The sequence below is a fragment of the Dinoponera quadriceps genome, unplaced genomic scaffold, assembly GCF_001313825.1.
Source record: "Dinoponera quadriceps isolate SergipeBrazil2010 unplaced genomic scaffold, ASM131382v1 scaffold458, whole genome shotgun sequence".
NCBI lineage: Eukaryota > Metazoa > Arthropoda > Insecta > Hymenoptera > Formicidae > Dinoponera > Dinoponera quadriceps.
Genome location: NW_014554796.1, coordinates 1312919 through 1334289, shown reverse-complemented (window position 1 = coordinate 1334289; position 21371 = coordinate 1312919). Strand labels below are relative to the sequence as shown.

Sequence of the window (21371 nt, the reverse complement as noted above, 5' to 3'; positions counted from 1 at the left end):
TTGGCACAGTTATGGTATTGTCTTTCGAGTCTTGACCCGTTATTATCATCCCAGTACTCCACCAGTATCGGCATTTAGTACAGTTCACTAAAAATCGGTACCAGTACTTCGTCAGCGGTTATTTCCTACTTGGGCTGTTGCGGATTTCTCGTTTTTGACTCTTTTTCCACGGGCGATATTACCCTGCAGTTTATATGAGCTCACGCTCGGAGAATCGAACGCAAACACCGGGTGTCATCGCGCCGGTTTTGTTCGTTCGTGTTATTCTATCCGTCCGTCGAATTTAACGCAAACATTTTTTCGCACCCACGCGGCCCCCCGAACCGCAACCGCGTCGTGTGTATCGGCGGGCTTCGTTCCTTAATTACCGGTCCGAACGCGTCGTTCTTGCTCGCGGCAATAAGGACGAAATTGCGGAGCCTCTAGGACGGTAGTTCTTGCGACCTCGCGCAGACTCGAGTGTCGAATTCCTGCGGCCGAAATTCGGCCGGTGGCCGCCGTCCGGCGACGTTTTCAGCGTCGCGTCGTTCTAATATGGCCTTTCTCAAACTCTGCCGCAACTTTTACAATAAGATAACGATATTATTATTGCTTAAGAAGGGAATATGATTGATATCTGGCATGTGCGAAATTGAAGTTTTTCAAGAGAAATATAATTGCCCGAGAATACACGGAAAAATCAAATTAATATCAATTCAAGATTCTATATAATTCCACTAAGAATATCATATCATATCATATTCTTATTATTCAAGAATAATTTTCATGAACTGAGAGGAAAGAAATATTGGATAGAAGGAACGATGTCTTCAAACTGAAAATTGTGTCGGTTTGAAGATATCGTACTACTTATCTAATTTTTTCTCTTTATTCCTGAAAATTATTTCTAAATCACAGGAATATAATGTTCTTAGTAAGACTAAATGGTGTTTCTTTATATGCGCAGTAAGAAATAAAATATTAATTTCCGTGCTCCCGACTGTTCGCTCTGACCCCGCCTTCAAATACGAGCTTTCCCAAATCGATGGAAAAAGACAAACTCCGAGTTCGCCAAATTAAACATCGGGAAGTAGCCATTTCTGCGGATATGCAAGACATCACTTCTCAACTATCGCTATGTTAAGTCCATCGAGAAACAATTTTCTCTCACGCGACTCTCTTTCTTCGATCTCGACTCGAATTTTGCAATAAACAGACGCAAGAATGATTCTAAGTCCACGAAAGATGAGATTTGATTAGAATCTTGTTCGTACGGGGAAGCTCACGGCGCAGCAAGAAAGTTCGGCAACTGCCGCTCCGGCTCTTTCTTTCACTCTTTCCTCCTTACCTTCCTCCTTTCATTCCTTCTTCTTCCCTTTCTTTCCTCAGCACTCGAACTAAAACCGCGCTTTCAGAACAGTCCACGACTACGATAAACGCAAGAAGCCATCAAGTCGCAAGGGAACAAAGGATAAAGGAGGAAGAACGTGTGTGGATATCGCTGCTCGAGATTCCCGTCGAGCTGTATTAGTCATAAATCGGAATTGTCGCGTCGCGTATACTCCGCGCTATTTATTCCTATCGCCGGTCTTCCGAATTCCCCCTCGTCGTTTCGCGGTTCGTCTTCCTCATAAATTCCTCGACGGCCAGGAAACTGAATGTTATTCGTATGAATATCGCGTCTACGACAGCCACCGCCGGAACGGAGTGGTTCGTAGTTCCGGGGAAACGCGCCCTGTCATTGCGTAAACATAAAAATTACGGAGGCAGCGGATGACGATCTCCCTCGTAAAGATTGATCCGGCCGTAGAACCGGCTCTTCTGCGAACACAACAGGAATACGTGAATTTCGTATATCAATACTTCGGACGGATCTCAGTACGATTTAATTGTCCGTATCTGAGAAAGGAATCTGAACGTTTTATTTCGTAACTTTTTCCCGAATAAAAGCTATTACGAAAATAAAAAAAAATAATTACATAAAGTAAAACTGACACTCCATTTTTACTATAAAGCTCTGTTGAAGGCGTTAAAATTACAATTTATGTATAAGAATGCAAACCAGCAATACTTCTTCACCAAAATATATGATACTGTTATAAAAATCTATAAATATTAACAGATAATAGAAATATCTCTAAGTCTCCGACCACTATAAATCAATCAAATCAAATCAAATTTTATTAAATAGCTCTCAAATTATTCATTATTTTTATATGAATGACAGCTCTCACGGCTGCGCTGTTAATCCTCATGTCGCTACATGAGTCTGGTATTTTTTAACTGCGAACACGGTCGAGCAAATGACGAGCGCAACACGCCGATGAAGAGAGGGAAAGAAGAGAGCGAGAGTGTATTGAATATATTAAACGCCGCCTACGATTTCGAGGACGAGACGGCGCCGGCGAGAACATCCGCAGCGAAAATTTCTGGTGGGAAAGGTATCGCTCGTAAATTCCCGCCGGGCACACACACACACACACACTATCCACTTATTCTCGCGTTGTGGCTTCGCACTTTCCTACCTCCCATTCGGAATTTCGTTCGACTTTCTTCCGTTTTAGGACGCTTTAAAAGGGACATCAATGAGCGGCGGTTCGCCGAGCGCGTTTACTCCCCGCGCCCACCTTTTCTCTCTCTCTCTCTCTCTCTCTCTTTCCGAAATAATATTTCGCGGTCATCACTCGCGCAACCACGTTTCACGGACTTTCGGAATTCCCCTCTTCTATTTCCGCCTTATCGAATATATCAATTATTCTCGTTCCCGCCGTTCCCATTGAATATCGATTATGCTACATTATTAATACTTTTCCCGATTCCTCGTAATCTATTCTCGGCTTGCTTATTAATTATGGAAATATGGAGCAGGGACGTCCCTTTATTTATCTACTCAGCGTCGCGCGAACGAAACGAATACGCATACAGCGAGCGAGCGAACTTCCGAAGGTGTGTAGCGATGCTGTTTCGCAACGATAAAATAATTATGCGAAGAATGCGCGGAATCGGGCGGCACGGAGGGATGAAAGGAAGGGGGAGGGGAAGTATGGAAGATCGGAGGAGGGAGGAGGCTGAAGGAAGGCGAAGAGGAGAACGATCACGCGGAATTCTCTCGTTTAAGACTTCCCTCAGGATTTGCGCGTTCGCAAACTTCGGTCGGCGACTTGACGCTCGACTATTTATTCCCGCTGCTTTACGACTGCTCTCTCTCTCTCTCTCTCTCCTCTCCCTTCCACTTCGTTATTCGCCCATCTTATCGGTCGTCGGCCCCTTCCTGGGGCCGCGAAAGAAGATTCGCACTCTGCAGAATGATTATTTATCCAACACGCTCCCTTCTTCGGCGATTTTACACGGCGTCTTACAAGGTGCCAGCGGCTGGAATAAAATCCCGACGTTATCTCCATTTCTTCTGCCCCCCTCCCCCTTCCCTATATTCTGCACCTTCTCCTCTCGCTTCTCTCATCCTGCCTCTCTCTTTCTCTCCTCCCGCAAGTATCGATTTTAATTTCAGCAGAGTACACGCCGTCGCGACGTGCAAGAGTCGTGCGAGTATTCCCCGCGAAGTTTGCGAGAACTAGATTGTCGATATTCGGCAGAGCTCGTTCTTGGGTGTTGCGTTCTGTTTCAATCCGCCGCCGGCGGCGAAGGGTCGGCCGATAGTCGATTTTTATGGCGCGTACCGCCCGCGAAATTATCGAGATAATATGATCGCGAGCGCGATTCAAATTTCTATGAGATATTAACTGAATAATGATGATCGGATGTTTGGACTTTCAAACGTCGAAGGTATAATGATTACTCGTTCGCGGTTACGCACCCAATTTGCGGTTTCGCCGTATGTACGTTTCCACGTGTGTGTATATGTGCGCCTGATATCGTTTTGATGCCTGTGAATATTTAATCCGCTTCGTCCTGTAATTTTGTCGCGAAAGTGCGAGCTTTAAACGCGCGATATCGAATCATCGAGCGATTAACGCGTCTCTCCCTCTCTCTTTCGGCGGGTCTGACCGAGCCGTGTCTCTTCTTTTTTTTCCAGAAGTCGTCGATGAGAGAGACACCACCGTCGGCCGAGCTCCAGACAGTCCAGAGAAATATGTTCTTCTGGATGACCGAATAACCGGTGGGACAAGAAAGAACGAAAGTAAGTGAGAGATGATTTCTTTTCCTTGCGTGATGGTGGGGCAGGGGGGAGTTCCCAGACGCGCATGTATGGGCGCGCGCTTTGCGCGCGACGTGTAATTACATAACTTCGCATTAAATGTCATGAGCGTAATTACGTTTTCCGATGGCTATGCATGAAAATCGAGCATAAATTCAAGCGTAGATATTTAATCGCGGCGATCTACGTGTTTTCATCGCCGGGCTAATTACGCCGGTGCATTTTGAATTACATTTATAGGGAGCAAGGGGAGAGGTCGCCGTTTAATGGTGCCGACCCTTCTCGCACCCCCCTTCCATCTACCCCCATCGCCCTGCGCCCCGAAATTGCGATTTAGCGTTCGGCTACGAAGATAATACCAAGATAATACTGATGAATCGTGAACTTAATAAAATACATAAGTTATCGCTCTGGCGGATCTGGATTGCATATTTTACCGAGAATTTGCGGAAAATTTACCGGACCAGCGAGATGACCGCGCGATTAGCGGACGAACGAGGAATCGGACGGCGCAACCTGTCCGACATTTCGTATTTAATTAGCTCGTGCGGCCAATGAGCGTGTGCTCAGAGCCGCCTGGAATCTATTAGTCCCGATAGACGTTTTAAGCTTTAAGAAATTGATCGATCACAGTCGAATATGAGGAGAATAATCGATTGTGATCGGTCAATTTCTTGAGGCTTAAGGGGATGCCGAAGTGACGGCCGAACTTCGACCGGGAAAGCGCCGTCGCTTGAGCGGAATTAAAAATGACGATAAATTCTTGAGATTTTTAACGTGATATGCGATACGATGGGTGACCGGCCCGAGAAAAACGCAGGAAATATGATAAAACAGTTTTCAACGGGTTTACTCGCAGGTGGCAACAACTTATCTCGCGCTTCTATTTGCAAGACATTTTATCCAAGCCAAGCAAACGGTGCAATTTCCTTGTTTCTTGGTTTTTGCACTCTGTCTCTTTTCCATAAGTAAATGGAAGTTCTTACGGAAGAAAGATAGAAGGCAAGAAACAAGACGCGAAGAGCACGTTGTAGACCAAGCTGTAGAATCTCGACTGATCTGCATTACATCTGCATTATGCGCGTGCGGATAAAATCCCCTTTTCAACCGCTATACTTTCTTATTGGACTTTCATCCTTAGTTTCCTAGTTCTGTTGATACGTCATTGTTTCTTACGTTAGTCAAAGGTGCGGGGTGCGGTTCATTTCATACATACGAATTCCACAACTTTCATGTCAAACGAATGTTTCCACGACTCGACAGCCGTACGCACCTGACAGTGCAGAGCGCTATGTACACCTTTCGAAAATTTTCCCCACTCTCCCGTTTACTATTTCGCGCTCTGTTTGCTTTACGCGTGAAGGGCTTTTGAATTTTGTCAAGCCATAACGGCGGGAGCTATAATGTGGGTGATCACCGATCACTTCGCTCGCAGCATTCCTTTGAGCCTTGAAACAATATTGCATAGATCCGACGCTTGCTATTTAATTCGATCGTCTCACGTGGACGCAAACGCGCGAGACGGCGAGGTTGCGGATTCGCGTAGCGGCTCTAAAAAAGCGCAACGACGGCGGCGGCGCGGGAAATCCTTGCGCTGTGCGTGGAATACATTTGCGACACGTACACGACGCAAGGTGCGGTTTAAACTTGCAAGCGGACTCCGGATATATACCGCGGACTACAAAGTCGTCGGGAAATCTCCGCCAGGCGGGACCGAACGTGATATCCGAAGTCACTCACGAATTCATAGGATATTTTTTCGCTCTCGCTCGATTCCTCAACTCGTCCCTTCCTTTCGCTCGCTCGCGCCTGTGACGCTCTTTCTCTCTGCCCCGTCCTTCTTTATTTCCATCTTCTTTCCCGTCGCGACCCCGCTCGTGGTCACGCGTACCGATTTGGTAATGTTTCCGAGGATTTTCCCGGGCGTCCCGGCTCTACTCGCTATAAATCTCACGGCGATCAGCTATAAACTCCTTCATCCGGTCCCGCTTTTCTCTCTAAGCGCCGGCGCGCCGACGGCGGCGGGTGTTCGAAAAGTTCCTTGCCGAAAAATACGACGGCGAGCTTTCGGCCGTTTTTCCGAGAACAGCGTGTCGTGCCCTGCTCCCCTCCCCCCCTATCCTGTCGTCGAATTCCAGGCGAATTTCGCGATTTTGTTAAGATTCTTGCGATCACGCCGACCGAGCATACGCGGAGATTACACAAGTCGGAACGGTCGAGGGGAAAAAGCGTGACGCATCGCATTCAGATCCAAACGATGGAGGAAGAGCAAAACTTCGGACTCGTCCGCAATGCACGATGGATAATTTCCTACACTAATCTTCCTACAATAATATTAAGATTGACAATATTAATATTTAAATAGAGTTGGCTCATCGGTGCTTCGGTTCTCCACGGCATAAATTCTCATTTCACACCTTCAGCAGGGCTTTAAAGGTCAAAACCAAAACAGCACATCCGTCAGTTTCGATGCTTCTCTCCCATCCACATTTTAGCGGAGAAATGTTACTGAGGGAGGGAGGAGGGGGTACCATCGGCGTGCGCGTAAATTTTAATTTCACACCTTTCACAGGTCTTCCGAGTCCGGAAAACAAAACGGTGCTTCTCCCCTCCATCCTGCAACGCGTCTCCCTCCAGCCCTCCTTTCATCGGCCACGCCGCTTCCGCGCTGTTGCTTCGCAACTTTGTCCCGCGAAACATTCAACGTATAATATTCGTAAAAGCACACCGTGGAAACAGTGGCGTCGGAGGGGATGGGAGAGGAGGACGAGGAGGAGCGGGGAGGGGGCAGCGGTAACTTACCAGCTACGCGGATTTATCGCGGTATATATCTATACATACATACATACATACATATACGTGTGTACCGCGGCGAATCAACAATGTAGGAAGTCTCGTAGAAATAACTCCGGGGAATAGAAACGGCCGCGAGCAATCGAAAGTATCCCACTCGATTTGGCTACGACTCCGCGGAATCTCTCGAGCGTAGTAATAACCCATGCTCATCCCTCACCGGTGGTTACATCCGCAGGATAATCGTCTTAGCGACCCAGTTTACAACGCGCGCTCGCGCGAGAATGCGGAACTCTCTCTCTCTCTCTCTCGCTCACACGTAGCGGCGTACTTGAGAATGTGCAAACGCTCTCTCGCGCTTTTCAAGCGATCTTAATAGCCACTCTCCGCCGCTCACGCGATGTTCTAACTCTTTCTTTCTCTCTCTCTCTCTCTCTCTCGCTTGAAATTCCCTCCCCCCGTCGCCGAAAGTTCTTTTACTCAATCCGTAGCGTGATAACGCGCGAGTCGCGCGAAAGTAAAATCGAAGTGCGCGCGCGCGAGTTGACCGTGCTGCAATTTCGTGCATGAATGTGAGGAAAACTCGCGCGAGCCCGCTTCGCATTCCGTTCTTCCGCGCGCGCTCTCGGATAATACTCTCCTTTGGAAATCACGGGAGGACAAACATAACAAGCCAGCCAGCCACGGGGCATCGCGAATGGACGTTGTTTTAATTGCTGATTATCTCGTTTCAGCTTCTCGGAGACAGATTTATCTTGGATTTATCTTGGATGCTGGTGCGTGCGCGCGAAACTCGCTGAAATAAATCCGGATAGATTATACGAGCATCGCCGCGGAGGAAAATTTATTTAGGAAACGTGCTTGTTTTTCTTTCCTATTCTCTCTCTCTCTCCCGCGTTAATTTTTTAAAATATTGTTTGCCTCGAGTCGTCGTAATTTCCGATCAATAGCCCGGTTCTGCGAGCGCGAGCGATATTACCGGATAATGCGGACGAAAACGAGCCAGCGGCTGCCGGCGACGAGAGCTTTCTCTCGCATTTTTCGAATTACCGTGAACGTTCGGGGCGCACCGGCTAACGACAAGTTCGAACCATCTCGAACTCCCCTGCCCCCGTTGCGGTACAGAAAGGTGCGCGACATTACGGCGGCAGCTGCCGCGTATCGTCGTTCAACGACGACGACGACGACGATGGGTTTCGACTGCACTTCGATGTCAAAGATGCAATAAACTCCCCGGCATCGTTGAGATGTTTAAGTGCCTCCGGAGTTCTACGAGTGCTTCCCGGAGCAGTCTCCTTTTCTCCCTCTCTCTCTCTCTCTCTCTCTGTCGCAGTGACCCAGTTAAAATAAAAACACACTGGGTGTACCACATAAAATGATCAGCGAACGTGACTTTGCCTCGAGCCGAGGGGAGTTCTGCCGGGAATAGTGTCTATTGAAAGATTGGAACTTGTTAGAAGGTTACGGTCTCCCGGGGTCGCGCTGTTTATCGTCCGCGTTCCTCCGCGACTCGAGACGGGGGACACTTGAGGCGGGATCGCCGTCAGCTGGCAATTAAATTTCTGAGCGCGTGACGCGCGGATATACGGACGAAACAGCTCGGATTGATCGTTCAAACGCGTCGCTTTCTTTTGTTTTTTTTTTCCTTTATTTTTACGTCGCGGCGCGCGGATGTCGCCGTTAAAATATGCAAGCATCCCGCTCGATCTCGCGGGGAGACGCGCCGTTTGTATACCCGGGACAGCGTGTGCAAACGTCCGGCGGGTCAAACATTTCCCCTCCTCCCGGATTTTTGCCCTTCCGTCCTCTTCGGCCTCATATTTCGTCTTGTTTTTACATCCCCCCGTGTCTCCTCGTCGTCCGCGGCCGCGGATCTCCGAGGGCCCGGCAGTAGTTAGTTATGTCGGCCGGTTTGCATTTTAAAGAAGCGATGGGAGGCACCGGTGATTAACGACCCGTACATCCTCCGAATAGGAGCAAATAGGGAACGATGATCGTGCTCGTTTTATTCACGTGCCCGCGCGTTAACAATGGCGAGTGTTGCCGCGCGCAGCTCTCCGCTATTTGCGCAAATACCGCGGTATAATTCAGCATCTTTAACGATATTCTACGCACAAATATTCCCACATATATATATATATATATATGTGTGTGTGCACGGCTTGAACATTCCGAGAAATAAATTTCCCTTCCTGGCGAGAGGATTCATTCCTCCTTTAATCTCGCCGGATTTCTCCGAACGAGTTACGCCCGCATCCGCGGGGTAAATCCGCGTCTGAAAAGTAAAACGAGATAATCGGGGGAAAACTTACACCGCTCGAAACAATTAAGGAAGCGCCACTTCAAACATCTGCGCTACTCGGCTGCTGATATTTCGAAGTGCCTCGATGCATCTCCCATCGTGCGTATTCGATCTCAAACATCTCGCGATCCACGTATTGAGTTGTCGCGCTCTCTGACAGCCGGACCGAGCCCCTATGATTCATAAGTGATCTTATCAAAATGCGATCACGTTGTTTTTTGGATCAAGTTGATGCGCTGGGCTATACGTAGGAGGATTCGCATTATGTGCCTGTCTCTGTTACGAAAGGCATTAATGCCCCCTGTGCGCGCGCAGAGAACAAGGAAAAACAATAGCTAATTCCCAGGACACTTGTCCGCGTTCTCTCTTTCTCGCTCGCTTGTACCTGTTCATTGTTCGACGCATTGCCAGTCGACAGCTAGTGGATGCGGAAGAACGGGGAGTCAGACGCGCGGCACGTGTCGAAGGAGGTGAGCGAGCGGGGTGAAACGTTACCAAGAGCAAGAGAAAGGTAAAGATAGAGAGAGAGAGAGAGAGAGGGGAGTGGGGACGCGCCTTTGTTGCCCTGTAAAACTCGGCGCATCTTTGCTTTTTTTATTAGCACGAACAATTACCATCGGGAGTGTCGGTGGATCCGATAAAACTCGATCGGGGGAGGAGGAAGGACGTGAGGTGATGCGCGCGGGCGTTAGATGAGGGCGAAGCTTCTGAAGAGTAAATAACGGGTCTGATAGAATCGAATCTTCGCGCGCGGCCCTGCGTCGCCGTCTTCAATGGCGTCTTTATCGGCGCCATTACGCTCGGTTTGCCGTTACCCAACTTTCCGAAATCAGGGAAAGCTCCGGCAACGTCGGGAAAGAGAGAGTAGCTCTCTCCTTTCTCTCTTTGTTTACCCTTCCTCCTCGTCTCTCTTTCAAGGTGTTCCATTTCTTCCCGGCGATTCCGTTCCATTTTTAAAGTTTCCACGACTCCGTCGATGACTGTTCCCCCCGCGATAACAGGGAGAGATAACGCGGAGGATGGCCCATCTTACCTCTGAACCTTATAACGGTACCTTCGCTCGTTGAATCACCTGCGGCTTTCGGTCATTCCGCGTTCGCCGGCAGATTTGACAATTCAACGGCCAACACTGTGGATTAGCCCATTCTGCGGCGAGGCGTAATGAGAGCGGGTAGTTTCGAACCGCACACGGTGAACCTGAGTGTGCCGAATTTGGTTGCTCGCGAGCCGGCTGCAGTCAGCTCGTCAGCGTCATAAGCTACATCAACCGTGCCGCTTCCTAATGGCCATCGCCATTACCCATTGGACATTATGCATTTTGATTCGGAAGAGATTATGTCAAATACGCTCGCGGCCGAATGTAATCGGCCTCCGATGAGAATAAACCCGCTGCCGGCGGCAGATCGAGCGTTTTCTTTCTCTCCCGTCGCGAGGAAATTTCTGCCTTCGCAATCAGTTCGATCCCTCCCGCGCGATATCCGCGGCATCGATTTCGCGTGAAGTACGTAAAAGTTTTCCCAGAATTTCCCAATGCGCGAAACGTAGATTCTGCTAATTTGCCCCGTCACGGTGCTTATTGGGGGAGTCGCATTCTTATCCTCTTTCGCGCGATACTTCGTCATTGCCAGAGTCGAGTTTGACCGAATGTCAGATTAGGAGGTTACACTGACAGCAAATTTAGTCACTTTCGGCCTAAATCATACGCTTTTCACATTGAAATAGTTCATGTAAGTTTAACACACGCGCAGCCGTGGAGCGCGCACGAAGAGTTTAATCTTCCTCGAGGAGGATTTTCCGCCGGCGCAATACAGCGCACGGAGGCTACGGATTTATTCATTTACACGCGGGGAACGACTAATTAACGCTCCATTATTCGCGCTTTTGTTGCGCAGTTATCGCGCCGCATAATTAGGCGCTCCTCTAAATACCCAACGTTGTTGCGTTTCTCACATGCGTGAGCACACGCGCGCCGCATATTCGCGATATTGCATCGAGCCCAAGAAGATTCGTCTAATGAACGCTCGAATCATCGCGAATGCTTAATGAACCGCGGCAGACTGCATTACTGATGAAAACGCGTGCGCGTCATAGTAATCGCGCTGAGCGAGAGGTTGAGTCCGCAATTTTAGGCGTATTACGGCGCGGCATTGTTGCGCGCCGCCGACTGCGCGCGTGTCTTCGCGGTTTGCGCACGCAACCCGAGTCGAAATTTCGGCGTTCTTAAAGGTTCGCGTCCGCATTGAGAAAATGGAGAAATTTCCACGAATTTAGTCAATTTTATCGCATCCGAGCAAATCTCATCATTGACGTGCTCCGAAGAAATTAACGTTTCGATTGTTAGACTTTCCCACGAATATGTATCTTTGTCTGAAATGAAAAGTCTGAAACGAAAGGTAATTATACAGAAATTATTTGTTGCATTTCACATACTTATCGTAACCAGGTAATATTTTATTTGGTTGAAAGATATTATTCCGAATAATAACGTTCTTTCTGTTGAATAATCGAGTTTTCTTGAATAGGAGAATACGAGTACAGTTTTTCCTTAAACAAGTAATGTTTCGTACAAGTACGAGTATATGTCGTTTCAGCGAAACAAATTAGTCAGATAAATAGAAGTGCTAAATCTAAAGAAACCTTTCTCTCTGTGTGCTTAGGTACGCGTTAATTTCGCCACCTTGAAGCTCTAGACGCTCTCGATACTTCGATTCAATTCATACGAGTGTTCAAAATAACGTATTTGAAAGCGACGGAAACGGAAAATTTAAGAAATCGTTTCGTTGTCCATACGGTAACTGACGGGTTTTGTTGCGACGGCATGAAATCTGCCGCGAATTACTTTTCTCCGTGGGTGAACACTTCACTTCGACGCTAACAACAGCATCGAAAACGCAGAACTTAAGGCGTCGTTATAGTCGGAGAAGCAAATTAGATGTCATTAGAGTTATTCCGCACCCCTCTTTCTCTTAACTCTCAGCTCCGTTGTCGAATTAAAGGTTTAACGTGGGAGCGAAATTTCGGCTTTCCGAGAACGGACGAGCGAACGAGCGAGCGGTCGTGACTTTACGCGGGAACACGATAATTCGATTTTAGTGCCTATTAGGTATATACATACCCCCGGCGAAAAACTTGTCCGGGCGCGCAAACTTCCCGGAGAGAACGACGACAGCCATTCCCCATTATCGGAGAATAATGCGGGCGATCCCCGTGACCGAGCGGTCGGATTCGCATTCAAATTCGGAAGGCCATTTTCGCGGCGATGAATGGCCTCTCCGCTGAGAGCCGCAAATCCCGTGCTTTTTCCGCGCGATCGTACGGAATCGACTGTAATGATTCGATTACGGCGATACGCCTTCGCCGGCCGGGCGTAATCTCGGCGCGCGCGCGCGCTTCGCGTGACGTTACCCGCGCCGAAATAATTCAGGCCACTACGAATTATTGACTAATTACTGTTAAGTCGTACCGAGCTCGATAATGTTACGACGTGCAAACGGAGGCCCGGTGTGCGTGTTTACCGCTCAGCCGATCGTAATTCTGCCGTAACGGCAATTATCGTCTCTCGACCCGGCCCGGAGATGCATCTCTGGCCGCTTAAAATTAACGCCGCTATCGTCCGCTTGAGTTTCGCCGCGTACGCGTACTCGCATGCTTATTTAGCCGGCGGTGCGTGCATGCGAAAACAAACGTAAGCCCGCCGCTCGATCTAATTATATCGTCGGATGACTCGGAAAGACGATGTTTGCGGAGCGCGCGCGTACGTTCGATAGCAATCACGTGCGATCGGCGCCGCTTCCCAGCGCGAATTAGCCCGCATCCGGTGATTGTTAGCACTGTCGCGGTTCTCGTGCTTTTATTTCGCGATTACGTTAACAACAATGTAATCGCATACTCGTGCTAATAGAGAAACATTATAATGGATAATAATATTAATGAACTGCGTGCGGAAGGAACGAGCACGGTTGAAATTAACGAGACGTGGTTCGGTTAAACGCATTTTCTTTTCTTTTTCTTGCGGGACTAAACAACATTTCTCCGGTGATTGTAGTCAAATGTTCCGCAATCGCAACGTTTGTGCGCGATGCAAGAGTCGGAGTTTCGTTGCTACGTGTGCTACGTGTGCGAGCAATGGCACACAAGAGTTCGGTTATTTGATTGTGACTACGTGGAAGAAAGATAGAGGAAGGCTACGGTTGGATCGATGTGAGACACACGTCTCTAAACGAGTTTGCGTCTCTACACGAGAGCTAAGCAGAATTTCCGCACCGAGAGAAAATCATGGCTGTTTTCGGCGCCGACGATATCCCTTTGTTAATTTAATCGCAGAAATAATAGCGGCGATATGCATGCAAGGTTATTATCATTGACTGTACTGACGCTCGCTAGGAAAGTGCCTCTCCTGACTGTATTACGGTATTATACGTCACAAATACCAAATATTTTCTCTCATCGCGCTACCGTGCCATCGAAAACATTGAGATTACGTAACGCTCGATTCAATTAACGTACATATTAGAGACGAAATACATAGTTCTTTGCAGCAGAACGGAATACAAAAGGGAGTGAGCACTTTGCAATTATGCATCTCTGCTTCGTCTCGTCTCATTGGCGTCTTTTCTTTTCCTCTATCTGTTACATATCGTCGTATGTATTGCGCGTCTAACCGGGCAAGTACAGCATGCAGACGATGATTCCTCCGTCCGGGGAATCTCCGGCGGAGGTGCTCTCTTTCTATCCGCCGCCGTTTGCCGGGAAATCTCGCGGGACGCAATCGCGGGATCCGTGTATCGACCGTCACGTTTTCGCAAGACGAGAGACGACGCGGAGAGACTGCGAGAAACGGAGTCGATGGATGGCGAGGCGGGGAACGCGAGCACGACGACGCGGTTCCTTCGGCAAATTTATCGCCCTTTAAGAACGCTCGATTCAATTACGTCGGTCAGCCTCGCGCGCGCAACAGCCAATGAAATGTAAAAAATCAAGGCGCGTCTAATAATATGACCAGCATACTCGTTAACTTCTCTCTCGAACCTTTAATTGTACGAATTTCATTCTACCGCCATCTTGAAGCTACAGATGCCCTCGATTTTTCGATTATCACACGAGCACTGAGGAAAATGCTGACGCTAAGAGGAAAAGCGGAAATGCGAGACACCATCAGAGCGGGAATAAATTGTATCGTTAGAGTGTAATCGACTTCGCCAGCCTAATTCCTTCACCGTGTTGTAGAATTAAAGGTTTAACATGGAGCCGAAATTTCGACTCGGGCGCGATCCTCCTCGCGCCTTCGGGCCCGACTGGCTGGCGGTGACCAGGCACGAGAAAACAAAGATGTAAGCCGGTAATGTGGCGAATACTGGCCGAGTCCGACGGGTATAATGGCATTAGCGGGGAATTACAAGATGAACGGAGATTATCTCTTTTCACGAGCGCCGTCCCGCCGACGTTGGCTCCGACCCCCCCTTTTCCTTTCGCTCTCACTCGGCTTTTGTGTCATCCGCGCGCTCGGCTTCCGCCCTCCGTCGCGTTTTCGTGCGAGCAGCCAGCTCCGCTCTGCCAGCACCAATCTCCGCCCTCTTCCTCGGACGGAACCCACTGGTCGCCCTCGTCAGGGTGGAACCAGAACTCTACCGGCTCTTTTTCCTCCCTCGCTCGTCGACGTCCTCCTCCGCCGATGTAAATGGGTTCTGATATTCGTTACGGGGAAATTGTCTTAACGATAATCTACCGCCGTCGTGCTCGCTCGCGGTACCGCTATGGTCTCCCGCTTCCGGCACCTCCGCCAGGCCGCGCAATTTCACCCCTCTCGCGAGAATGTTTTTAAATCCTTCCCGCGGCGCCAGCTTGTCCTCCCCGGCCGTTAAAGCTGACGGAACAATTCGGAGCAATAACGCGAGGAAGATCGGACAATTTTTATCCCCGGGGCCGGTAAGTCGGTGTAGCGCGACGTCCCCTCCCCCTCCCACGGAGTAAATTTATGGCTGGCACCCTCGCGCGCTACTCGCGGCGAATAGCATTTCCGCGACGATAAATTACGCCGCTTTCGCGGATTACGCAAAGATGATCGTTCGCGTAATCGAAAGGATTATTCTCCCCCCAACAACCGCGCGCGCGTGCGTCAATTTCGGGAATTTGAAGTCCTTGTTTTCCGAATGCGTCGTCTCTTTTCTCAGCGGCAGCCTTCCTGTTACGCTGTGATTCTGTTCTTAACCCTCCATGGTCACCATTGTTTTTCACCGTTTTCTAGTCACAAAGAGTTACTAGCGCCTGATTGTGTTTCTAAAGGTTTTTGGCCTCGAAAAATATTTGGGAAAATTCCGGTACACTCTTTCAAACATTCGAGAATATGATTTTACAATAATATGACCCGAATTGTTTCTCACTTTTTGTGTACGTGTTCGAATCTAAGGCAGAATCGGCAAAATTCGTTTTCGAACTGAAGGATTCGTAACTTTCGTTATACGTGCATAAAAACAATCCTTTTAGCTTCGAATCGTCGAAGGTTGGTACTAACGAGAAAAGAATAGTGTAATTGTGCCTGCTTCAAAAAAGTTAGTTCAGGTTAAGAATATCAAAAAACTTGATTCGCTTGCACGAGAAACAACTTCGCCGGTACTGAGGGGTCACTGATGACTCCAGCTCAACTTTCGCTCAACTTTCACCTCGTCGCTGTACGAAACACGATTGACGAAATACAGCGTCATCGCCCGATGAGTTTTCACTGTCAACAACTTTCCTTTTGGGAAGGGGAACCGATTCCTCTCGTTTACCGTGTAACGAATAATTCACAATTGAAAATTTTCTGGGGTTCTTCAAATCCACCCTTCCCCCGAAGGGTTAACGTCAATGTCACTATACTTGCGTTATACCTGCGATGACGTAACGAACCCGACGTTAAGAATGACAGAATAGAGAGTGTTGCGCCGATACTTCGCGTTGAGAAGATTTGTAGAGTCAAGTAAATAATATATATACATACGTAGGTACATGTAAAAAAGTAGACGAGGAAAAAGAGAAGAGAGTAACAGCTCGCTTCTCGCGGCGGAATAAAAATCGCGGGATCATTGCGCCGCCGTTTATCTTGCCGTTCGTCTTATTTACTCCCCGACGTACTCTTTCATCGCGCGGCCGCGGCGGGAGCTGCGAATAATTCACAGCGGTCATTTTTCCACCAGCCGAACTTTGACTCGACAAAGGATAATATTTATCCCCTTATCTTGCGCCCCGAAAGTATTCGGACACGGACGCGTGGAATCCGCGGCGGAACACATTTCTCCGGACCGACGAATCGTCTATCTTTAGCCTCTGTAGAAATATGTCTGTGTGTGTGTGTGTAGAAACCGGTCCTGTCTGTGCACATCTCGCGATAGATAATTCCACACGGAAAGTATATACCCGTAGTAGAGAAATTAGTGTGAACAGAAGTTGAGATTTTCAAGTGCGACGGACGCAACTCGTGACTCGTTAAAGTAATTGATTCGTGTAAACACACTTTTTAGAATAGGAATCTTTTTAAATGTTAACAGTGTGTTAATGGAAACACGATCGGTACACACAATTAGACGGCCAAGATCGACCGCACCGAAGGTGAGTTAATGGAAGCCAATGTTAGCACTGTTTACATGTAGCGCTGATTACATTTACGAAACAGGTACCGATATCATGTTGAAATCCAGAGTACTTTTCAACGACTTATTTAATTTAATTTAACGACTTATTCAGTGGGCGCTAAGATAGCAAAATAAGAAAATCAATTTCAATTCTACTAATATAATATAGTTATTTCGACCCTAATTGTTTCTAATTATATTTGAAATTTTCGTTTCTGCCGTTTTAACATCGAAATAGGTACAAGTTAACACTAAAATTCGATATATAAAATTAAAAGTTCGCGAGAGAAATTAAAGTTTTAAGAGAGAAGTGTTAAAATATCGTCAAAGTAGGTTTTTGTCAGTCTGTAGACCATTTAAGTAGACGTAAACTATCCATAAGATCGTCCGTAAGTAGCATCAAAATTTCAAAATTCTCTTTACTACAGTCATGAAAGCTGCGTATCATAAACCGTATTTACAAACATTCACGGCACAAATGTGCCGGGCTTCTCCGTGTTTCACACTAACCCGTCACCCTTTCGCAATATTGTCACTCGCCAACTACCTTAAACGCTCATAATTCCGCGAGTGCCCGCGGTATACAATAAAGTGCGCGCGCGTCTCCCATTCTCCCCTCTGTTTCGTCGTCGCATTCACGTGTCGTGCCGATCGTCGTTCGCCGCGCTACACCGATTTTTATCGTCACCGTTGTGTCCGGCCCACGCGCAATCCGCAGCCGCTCTGTGTCCCAACTTAAGCCAATGAGAACGGGCGTGTGTGTCGCGCGCTCGTATCCGCGCGCACGGATAATTATTTGCGGCACGATTGCCAATTAAACATTGTTCCGGCTACCCGGGGGCCTGGCTCACCCTTTCCATCTATCTCTCTGTTGCCGAGCCTTTCTCCGCCTGGCTCGTATATACAGTCTGGCATGGCTACGACAGCCGACAGCCGCAACGTGCGTCGCCGAACAAACTGTGTTCATTCACCCTCGGCTCAACTCTTGGCCCCTTACCACCATCCTGCGTCTCTCTCTCTCTCTCTCTCTCTTCCTATCTCTCTCCTTGGACCTAACCGACGACTCGGTACTCTCGCGTTAACTTCACGCTGCAGACTCACGAACCACCGACACTGTCGCTGCAACTGCATGCAACTTCCCCCTTGCCTCGTATTCGGTTTAAAGTTCCAGTTCGGACGACGGTTGACGCTTCGTTCTTCCGTCGCGAACGAGGTAGCCACGTACGCGGGATGAAACGGCGCGCGATCCTTCGCCGGCGAAGAGTTCTCGCGGAATGCGTGTCTCGTTAACCGTTTGGATACACGCGTCCGACAAATGACGTGCATGTGAATCTGATCAAATTCTTTCGCACGGGAAAGAAAGTTTGGTCGAATTTACATGACGATGAAGAAGCAAAACGAGCTTCGGTTGAAGGAAGCAGAATTTCCGCTCCTTACGAACGAAATTCAGCTTTTGCAGTCAGAAATCCCGGTTTTCACCTAGCAAAATGTATTCGTTTGTTATTGTATTAATTCGAGCGAACTTTTTTCTCCGTACATTCGCCGGGTCAAGCGGCGTACACGCCGACAGTATTCCTCGCAGCGCGAGATGCTAATGAGTCAGATTTCGATTGAAAATAAGATTTCATCGGTCTCCGTGCATTTCGATTTCCAACAAGTTTATTTCTCCCTCGCCGATTTTGACTTACAACGGCGCGTTTCGCCCTTAGCGATCATTCAGTTTCGAAGTGCCGCGCCGCTCAAAGGGTTAATTCTGCGACGATATCGCTGACAAAAAGACACCCCCGCTCGATATTCTCATCTCACGTCGAGCACCCTCGACGAGGAGCGGACTCGACGGCGCGATTTCTACGCGAGGAAAATCATCGGCAAAATTCCCTTCCTTAATTCGTGCGTACGACGCGGCAGATCGCCGTTTCGCGAGCCGAATAACGTTTTCGATGGGAGCGGCGTCGTTTGTTTTTCTCCCCGAATACTGTAGAATTAATTAACGTGCCGGAGCGCGGAGTTATGCCATTCAATTATCATGCCGGACGCGTCGGCGAGTGATCTATATATAGCGGGATGTCCCTATTCTCACCCTGAACTGACTATAATTGTACATATAATGCGCGCGCTATAGTCGCCAGTAATTAATTCGAGTTAGTCATTGTATTGTAGTAGTGGCGCGTCAATGCGCGCGGCCGTTTTGTCAAGCGAATTCGCGACGCGACTGGTTGCGTTTCTCTCTCCGTTCCGGCGGAAATTTGCAAAAATCCCGAAGGCAAGAAAGAACGGCTCTCGAGGGAGGGTGAGAACCGGCGACACTTAACGCGGCGGCGGCCGGTGTCGCGACGCGTCGCGTTGCGACGCGACGCACGGCGTCAGAGACGCCCGGCCGTCGCGACAAGGCGTAACGAGTACACGTTGACGCCCGCATAATGCGGCATGTCCGGCGTGCGAGAAAATACCATCAGCATACGCTCAGCCGAGTGAGCGAGCGGGTCGCGCGTCAAATGGTGACGAAATTATTGCACGGTGAAGCAGCGAATTTACCGCCGCGCGTTTCACTCGCGTCGACGCTTCCGCGTTATTGCTTCCGCGAGGCGGTGGAAATGAAATATCCGCGGAGCAACACTCGCGATATCTTGACGCCGAAGCAATATCACGAGTCTCTCACGCCTGTGTGATGGAAAAAAAAAGAAACAACCAAATACGTCTTATTCGAGGAGAATAAGATTGCTGATTCTCATTGGTCAAATTTCGTCCTTATAACCAGAAATTCCGTTTCCTCGGTGCGCCCGATCGTCCATTGTCAAGTAGATACAACCAAACTCAATTTTCAGCGTAGACCTCACGGGATCTTGGAGAATTTACGTTTAACCAATATCCCAGAGGTTTGGTACGACGAAACAAAACGGCGACGACTTACCTACGGATAGCTGATACAGATTCTGCTCTCGCAAGGGCCGAAGGTCAACTGGTAATAATATAGTGATAAAGGAATACGCGTGAGGTGTAGCGTGATGAAATGTGAGAGAGGAGGATAGGCGAAAGAAAACCCGTGTAGGCCTCGTAGGCCTAAGGTGTCAATCCGAGCGAATGGGTCCGCGCGCGCGTACCTATCAGCCAGGTATTCCGTGGGAACGCAGCCGAGGAGGGGGAGGAGAGGAAACGGAGTCTGTTTTATTTATCGGTGCATTATCGCGTCCATTTGCTGGCTCGCGGATTCCTTTCGCGATAGAACCCGAAAATGGGGAAATTCTTGAAGCGCCGACCGACCGGACGTGACGTGAAAATCGTAGCGGAGCCTACTTTCGAGAGGGAGGAGGAGCGTTTTAATACTTAATTGTATACCGGCACTCTCGAAATGCGCGGTCCACTAAGCCCCAGCGCGAATTAATGGCATTTGCGGCGGTCGTGCTTGCTCGTATCGAAATATTAATTGCAACGCTAATGTTTCACTCAGCTGCACCGCCCATTTGCGAGCATTATCGATGTACATAGCATTTGGCGTAATTTTAAAGGATTTTCGTGTCTGCGTCGGGAAAAGGGGTTGCGCCGGCGAGGGTGCAAGATTAGCATTGTTGGATAAAACGCGCCACCACGGTTGGTCGCACTCATAACGTAACTGTGAAATTTCCACTTCGCATGGGACGTGTCTTCATTTAATGGGCGTTAATATCGATTCATTTATCGGGCGTTTCGAACATGAACATTATCGTAATATATCGCCGCCTCCACCGGTGTACGACTAAACCGTTTAATTTTTGTTTAAAATATCGCCGCTCGCTCGCGCGCACGCGCGTGGACGGATGAATTGCCGATAATTCTCTTGTAAAAGGCATGCGAATAGAAAAAGCCAGATCCGGTTATTACGAATCCACGTGGACTATATTAGAGATGGGCGATAAAACCCGTGTTTAATAAACAACTTGTGTTTAACGAACAATTTGTGTTTAATAAAAAAATCACGTTGCCGGGTCGAAACTGTTCCACATCAAACAGTGAATTTTACAGCACATTAGGAGCTGAGATAGCGAAATAGTTTAAATTTCAATTCCAACGATATAATTTATTCCTACTTTGGCCCCGATGATGTCTTAAATTCTCGTTTCCACTGTCTCAACGTCAAGACAGACTATCCAACGTGACATTAAACTGAAATCTGTGGAATTATAAGTTTAAGAAACAGATGTTAATAAAACATTATTATCGTTAAAATACATCTTTACTGCATCCATAAGCCATCTAAGTGGCTATCCTTAAGAGCATCAAAGCGAAGTAGCATAAAATTCGGAATTTCGACTCGAGTTGTCATTTTGGCAACACCGACGCTCCCCTCGTTTAAGCGAGCGAGTCATTCCGGGCTCGCGGCAAGCCGCGAAAAGCCGCGTGAAATATGCTAAAAGCACCGGGGAAAAAAAGCTCGATAGCACGGACTGTGAGTGCGGCCGCCGAGGTCGTCCATAGCGTGCGAGTCGCCCGGAGGGGTGTCGAAGTGTACGAGCGGCGCGGCGTGTCGACTTGTGGAACGGCTAGAGGAGGATAAAGA

At 48.4% G+C, this 21371-nt stretch overlaps 1 protein-coding gene across 1 annotated transcript in view; it reads left to right on the top strand.

The window, feature by feature from the left end:
- LOC106741937 overlaps positions 1-21371 on the top strand; it is a 357358-nt gene that overhangs the window by 120957 nt on the left and 215030 nt on the right. The window contains exon 3 of the mRNA XM_014614388.1: positions 4013-4117. Coding sequence (XP_014469874.1) covers positions 4013-4117 — 105 coding nt within the window. The remainder of the gene's footprint in view (positions 1-4012; positions 4118-21371) is intronic.